General features: G+C 36.0%; 1 protein-coding gene across 1 annotated transcript; it reads right to left on the bottom strand.

Moving 5' to 3' along the window:
• Positions 1–715: 715 nt before the first annotated feature.
• Positions 716–5481, bottom strand: LOC18601660 (uncharacterized). The gene is made up of 2 exons (XM_088805752.1): positions 5002–5481; positions 716–1597 (listed from the first exon to the last, which is right to left on the bottom strand). The coding sequence occupies exons 1-2, from the start codon at positions 5479–5481 to the stop codon at positions 716–718; spliced, it is 1362 nt and encodes a 453-aa protein (XP_088661878.1).
• Between the last annotated feature and the right edge of the window lie 371 nt (positions 5482–5852).

Genomic DNA, 5852 nt, shown 5'->3' with positions numbered 1-5852 from the left:
AAAACAAACTGTACAAATTGGACCAACATTGTTAACTAGACTCAATGAGTTTTTGCCATGAGGGAAGAATTAGCATGTAAGTAGAGAATGTCCACTTCTGTAAGAGGGGGTAGGCAGACTCTTTTAATGAAGGGGAGCAATGTAACGATTGTTACACAAACCTTACTGAAATTCATGAATGGCGGCAACAATAGAACCAAGAAAACCAACTGCGACCGGCAGCATTTTGGGGTGTGACAGGAGTTTGTGGTTGCACTTCCTCTGTTGATGGCTTCTGCGGCTGCTTTACTGACTCTGTCTGTGATCCCTTGTTATTTTGTTCCCCATTCACAGAGCTACTTCTTCCAACATCACTTCCCAACCTGAAATAAACCAAAACAAGTTAGTTCAATAATTTGGTGGCTAGAGAGCTTTGTTAGTGACAATCATTTACTGGATGTAATCATTAGCCAAATCATTTTAAATAAAGAAAATAGATTTGCTAGACCGAAATATGTTTTACACATAAGAAGAATGCTGGTGATCAGAATATGATAGATATGGATGAATCATGAAACATGGTCACTAGACATTCTAGCAGAAAGTGAGAAAAGTGGACCTATTTTTTTATGGTTAGACTTTTTAAGAAGGGGGCAAACAAGCAAATCTAGCCGATCATGGTGTATGTAGCACAAGAATCACATGGATATGAGATTAAAAGAAGATTAATTGCAACTTACACAGGGAAGGCAAAGGAAAGAGTGCTATTATTGCTCCCATCAGAACGAGCAGAGATACTATTGGTAGGTGAATTATGGACTTCTGCTGGAAATTTATTTTCCTGGCTATGATTTTCAGCAACTGCACCAAGATCCTCTGTTGTGGTATTGATAATTGGTTTATGGATCTCCTCAGCAGGAGACACCTTTTGGTGGCTATGATCTTCTGCAACTTCACTAGTATCCACCACCATTGTTGTATTCTCTGGCATTTCTGTTGCTGCTGAACCTTTCTTTACGTTTTCATTCATTGTAGTCATGTTCTCTAATTTATTCAGAGGAGGCAGGCCACCTTGAGCAATGATCTGCTCATCAAACTTGGTCAATTCTCCCGACTTATATAACATAAAAAATTGATCCTTTGAGAAGCTGTTATTTCCAACATGAATGCTAAACAGTGATTCATTTGAAGCAGTGCTCCAATCCATTGGTGTTGCAGGCCTACTACTAAAAATGGATGATGGTATCCGATTTGGTTCATAGCTTCCAGGAACTTGCCCTGCTGGCACGTGATTTGGAGGGGACTGCTCAGTTGAACTCATAAATGAAACACGAAAAGGTGCGACTGACTCAGGTCCAGGTTGTTCAGATTTCTCTAGGGGTTTGTCATGACCATCATTTTCAACAACATTAATGAGGTCCTGAGAGGAATCTGAAGAGGAAGAAAAGACTGAACTTCCATGCCTTGAAATAGTTTGAACTTCGTAATTATTAACTTCAACGTTTATTAAATGCTTGCTGCTTCCATCCCCCTGTTTATCCTCCATTGCTTCAACTCTATGAGTAGAGGACCAACTTCTATCAATGACCCCGTATGCTGAATCACAATTGGAATTCAACTGAGGTACAAAATGAATTAATAAAAAAGCAGGCATTAGTCTTATTTTGTCTGCATAAAAAAATAATCAAGGGCGAAACTTGAAGGAACATACAAGTTGCATGTAATGATGAAAGAAACATGATCATGCATAAACATGAACAGGAAGGAATCAAAACTCACTTGAAATGTTAGAAACTTTCTTGGTATCTTCAACCTATCACTTCCAAAAACTCGGGTCGAAACGTAAAGAGATTCAAGAATTAATGTAGGCAAAACAACGAAAAGATTTGTGTCAGATTGAGTTGGTGGGCGTGGCCGTGGCCATGCTGCAAAGCTAAAAAGGGAAGGCAAAGAGAAGATTGCGGGTGGGTATTTGTGTTTGGTCGAACCAAAGTAACAGACATTTGAGTTTTTTTTAGAGAGTTGTTAGAGCCATTTTCTTAAACTAATGAAACAAAATTTGGTTCAATGAGCACATCCTCAGTTTTTGTTCTTTCACACTGTTCGGTTCGCCAGAAAAATTAAAACTATCAAATAAATGTATTAATTAATGAAATATATAGTATAATTCTTTTAATTTTGTTCCTTCCTATCAAAACTGATTTATAGTTTTATTTTCCAAAACTACAAATGGGTAATTTGGTATTATAATCCATTTAGTGTCTCACAACAATCAAATATTTCCCAAATCCAGCAAGAAAACTCTCTAATGCTATTTATGACAAAATACTTTTTTTTTTAAATTAAAATAGTTTGAGATGTTAATGCGTGATATTGATATATGTTACTTCCAAAACCAACAAAAACAAACAATTGTAACGGATAATTACGTACCTTATTTAGTAAAAAATTTCTATAATTCTTGAATTTGATAATAGTATGTGGTTAGATTAAAAAGTAATTTTAAAATAGTACGTTAATTAATAGATAATGATGACAACTATTTAGTAAAAACTCAATCAAAATACAAAAAGGGAAAGGCCGACAACCAAGTGAATACCAGAAGCTGAGGATCAAAGATATAAATCAACAAAAGTTCCATATAATTTTGGGGTAACTACAAATTGCTGCTGTGGAATGAGAATAATAATGGTTTAGTACCAAGACCAAAAATATTCCTTAGGATTACCATAGTGTACGACTAAGCGTCGGTCTATAATAGATCAATTTTGGTTGGATTGCTCCAAAATTGACAATATTTGAGGAGCAATTGGCATCGACCGACTAGTTTGAAAAAATTAAGACAACAGAAACTGATCATGGTCGACCAGTTTCGATCAATTATTCCAAACAGTTGGTGGGTAGAGACGAAGAGCAACAGAAGCATTTTTTTTGGTTTTGCAAAGGGTTCGAAGTTTTGGTTAGCTTAGGGTTTTAGGTAGCCCGCAATTAGGGGAATTAATGAGTATAATAGTACTTTCCCCTCTATATAGTAGATTATAGAAAAGGTTAAACTACTCAAGAAGTCACTATACTATAGCATTTTCTTCAATTTAATCTCTCTATTTGAAACTTAGTCAATTTAGTCCATGTATTTTGACATTGTGTGCAATTGGGTCCTTATACTCCATCCAAATTAACCGTTTACTATGCTGATGTGGCATTTGTTGGTGTTTATGGGGGTTTTTGATACGGTATTCAAGAATAGAAAAAATTAGCTTCAATGTCAGCCTTTTAAATAGACGTCTATCTTTAAGACTTATTTCGCCCCTACCACTAGGTATGCAAAGGGGAATAACGCGAATAGTCTCAAGGATACAATGAAACCAACGTCTAACTTTCATATTGCACTTACGAAGAAGACCGCTAGATACACTCGAGTGTTTGCAAAGTTGCTTGGCCTTATAACCAACTTTCTGCAGCAAATAGATGATAAGGAATTCGAAATATCTTGAAGATGGTAGAAACTCTAGTGTTTATGTTTATAATAAAACATAACACTTTCTTGCTCTTGCTCTCTACACTTTTGGTATCTTTTTGGTGTCTTTTGTATGTCTAAAATGGTTGGTACCAAGCCCTTTAAATAGGCTTCAAAGTGTCTCTTCTTTAAGGACACAACCTCTTCATAAAGACACCTCTTTGTCTAAAAAGTATCTTTATGATTTTTGCTAACACAACTTTTAGATATACTTATTGTTTCAATAGTCATCTTATGAATAGATAACTATTCATCCCACAAGTTATAACCTTTGAGTTATATCTTGAAACAATAACTATTCACTTTAACTTTTGAGCAATGATGTCTTTTCAATCATGTCCCTTAACTTTTGGATATGAACTTCCAAGAAACCTAACCATTCACATGAAAATATGTATATATCTAATAGACACATTATGTCACTTTTCGTAACATAGCTTTTGAGCTAATGATAGCTTTTTCATCATGTGAAATATCCTTTAATTTTGAAAATACACCAACAATCCCCCACCATTTTCAAAATTCCAAATACTAACAACTTTGAGAAACTTATGCATAAATAAAGGTATCCCGTAGATTTAAACCTTCACTTAGTGAGTGTGGTTGGTTCTAGTCTGAATTGAGTGGTTGACCAAGCATTGAACTATCGATTCTTCATTGACTAGTCGGGCCACTAAACACACACAAGCTTCCTTGCTCACATTGTATCTAGTTTTGCCAACACGTTTATGGCCATGTGTTTGCATCCATTCATGAGTGTTGTCAGAGTCAAGCCTTTAACTCCTAAAAGTGATCGCACTTCCACTCATATAGGTAGCCCCCATCGGAAGTACCCCATAATTATAGTACTTCAACATATATATGTTATGGGTCTATTAAGAACTTTCCATTCAGCCTTACCTTACACATTACGGGAACCAAGCACTATACACTTTGGGATGGAAAATATAATTTAGTGCTTGCAATCACCATGTGGTAGAATGGTCAGTACCCAAAACTTGCCGGTTAGCCGCAAACGTCGAGGTGAGCTCCCACCATTAGCGATTTAATTAATAGGCTTGAGACCCATCCTCTTTAAGGTCTTTATAACCAGGTCATTTTTCAGACCTTTAGTAAACGGATCTACTAAATTTTCATCAGACCTCACATAACTTATAATGACTATACCGTCACTAATCCTTTGCCTTACAATGCTGTGTCGAAGTCCAATATATCGACTCTTTCCATTGTAAGCTTGATTATATGCCTTTGATACAGTTGTTTCATTATCAAATTGTATCAAGATTTGTGCCATTGGCTTAGGCCACAGCGAAATTTCATAAAGTAAGTCTCTCAACCACTCAGCTTCTTGGGTGGTAGATGCTAAAGCTATAAATTCAGCCGCCATAATGGAATCCGTTTGACATGATTGTTTCTTAGAACCCCAAGAAACAGCACCCCCACCAATTGTAAAAATCCATCAAATCGTGGATGTGTAATCCGGTCTATTTTGAATTCCAACTTACATCTGTATACCCTTCTAGAACTGAAGGAAAACCTGAGTAGCAGATGCCATAATGCTTTGTACTCTTTAAGTACCTTAGAACTCTATGAACAGCATACCAATGTTGTTTACTTGGATTACTTGTAAATCGACTCAGCATCCCAACTGCAAATGCAATATCCGGCCTTGTACAGACCATTGCATACATAAGGCATCTAATCACCCTTACATATTCATTTTGTGTTATTGGCTTGTCTTCATTGGCTACTAGCCTTAGATTAGAATCATACGGCGTATTCATGGGCATACAATCTGACTTTTCATACTTCATTACAATCTTTTCGATGTAATGAGATTGAGACAAGGTTAAGCCATTATTATCTCTCATTATTCTTATACCAAGCATAACATCTGCCATGCTCATATCTTTCATGTCAAAATTCTTTGACAAGAACCTTTTTATGTCTTCCACTTGTTCCAAATCGGTATCGAATATTAACATGTCATCCACATATAAGCAAATGATGACACCTCTACCATTATGGAACTTACTATAGACACACTTGTCAAATTGATTGATCTTGTAGCTATTAAGTAGCACTACCTCATCAAACTTTTGATGCCATTGTTTGGGCGCTTGTTTTAATCCATACAAGGATTTTACAAGCTTACACACTTTCCTTTCTTGACCAGGAAAAACAAACCCTTCGAGTTATTCCATATACACGTCTTCATCTAATTCACCACTTAGAAATATTGTCTTAACATCCATTTGGTGAATTACCATCTTATATATAGATGCAAGTGCTATAAGCACTCTATATGTAGCTATTCTTGCTACCGGTGCGTATGTATCAAAATAATCAACACTTT

Source organism: Theobroma cacao, chromosome 4 (genome assembly GCF_053813885.1).
Source record: "Theobroma cacao isolate CCN51 chromosome 4, ASM5381388v1, whole genome shotgun sequence".
NCBI lineage: Eukaryota > Viridiplantae > Streptophyta > Magnoliopsida > Malvales > Malvaceae > Theobroma > Theobroma cacao.
Note: the sequence above shows the minus strand (reverse complement) of the source record. Positions and strands in the feature narration are given on the sequence as shown.

Coding starts and splice junctions, on each gene's coding strand:
- LOC18601660 (XM_088805752.1), bottom strand. CDS start 5,481: ATGTTAATATTCGATACCGATTTGGAACAAGTGGAAGACATAAAAAGG. Junction 1,598..5,001: donor TTCTAGAAGGGTATACAGAT/GTAAGTTGGAAT, acceptor TTTGTACCTCAG/TTGAATTCCAATTGTGATTC.